Source organism: Protobothrops mucrosquamatus, unplaced genomic scaffold (assembly GCF_001527695.2).
Source record: "Protobothrops mucrosquamatus isolate PMUCROS unplaced genomic scaffold, P.Mucros_1.0 scaffold20752, whole genome shotgun sequence".
NCBI lineage: Eukaryota > Metazoa > Chordata > Lepidosauria > Squamata > Viperidae > Protobothrops > Protobothrops mucrosquamatus.
This window is the reverse complement of record NW_015406508.1, coordinates 1,418-2,473: the sequence shown is the minus strand read 5'-3', so window position 1 is coordinate 2,473 and position 1,056 is coordinate 1,418. Positions and strand designations below refer to the sequence as shown.

General features: G+C 42.0%; 1 protein-coding gene across 1 annotated transcript; it reads right to left on the bottom strand.

Moving 5' to 3' along the window:
• Positions 1-6: 6 nt before the first annotated feature.
• On the bottom strand, positions 7-594 carry LOC107301957 (olfactory receptor 10G6-like; the record flags this gene model as incomplete). Its single annotated transcript, XM_015831101.1, has 1 exon — positions 7-594. A coding segment is annotated over one exon (588 nt), but the record flags the coding sequence as incomplete, so codon positions are not given.
• Positions 595-1,056: the final 462 nt, after the last annotated feature.

Here is a 1,056-nt window from a genome sequence, read left to right as displayed (position 1 = left end):
AAGTAGAACACAGCTCATGGCGACGAGACCAATATCAATCAAGGTGAACATCTCATTGAAGTAGGTGTCTACACATACCAACTTCAGCATGGCTGGGATGTCACAAAAGATATAGCTTACCTCGTTCCGTGGTCCATAGGGCAACTGAAAAGTCAGGGTTGTCTCTAGGATTGAATGCAAACACTCACCAAACCAAGTGTCCATAAAAAGCCAGAGGCAGATTTTGCGGTTCATGAGGATACTATAGTGAAGTGGCCAGCAGATAGCCAAGAAATGGTCGTAGGCCATCACGGTGTAAAGGAAGCATTCTGTACAGCCCACAAAATGATAGCAGAAGAGCTGAGTTATACAGCCTGCAAAGGAGATGACTTTGTTGCCATCCAGAACGGCAGCTATCATCTTGGGCACCACAATGGTGGAGGCGGCAATATCCAGAATGGCTAAGTGGCAAAGGAGCCAGTACATCGCCTTGTGTAGCCGAGGCTCATGGATCGTGGCCAAGAAGACCAGGAGGTTACTAAGGATAGTCAACAAGTAGATGCCCACAAAAAAGAATAACAATGGGACATGTAATATGGGTGGGTATGGGAAACCCTAGAGTAGACTAGACAAGAAAAGAAAGTAGAATTAAAGACTGGGATAGGATGGGGTGAGATGGAATGGAATGGAATGGAATGGAATGGAATGGAATGGAATAGAATAGAATAGAATAGAATAGAATAGAATAGAATAGAATAGAATAGAATAGAATAGAATAGATCAATGCCTATATTTACATTTGTACTGTATTTTCATTAATGGATATAATGATTTTTTTCTCTTGTGGCTCATGCCTTCCTACCTCAGGAGGCTTTCAAATGTTTTGAAGATGTTTATATATGTGACTATTTCACTAGCATTATGAAATTAGCCAGTTTCTCTCCTCCAGATCCTATGGGATCCCATGGAAAAAGGAGGACCTGACTCTGAAGGATGATATTTATTGTCCCCATGATATTCCATCCCAAGGTTGGGAGCCCCAGAGCTCCGTGAATTGATTTGATAGTATGTTGCATT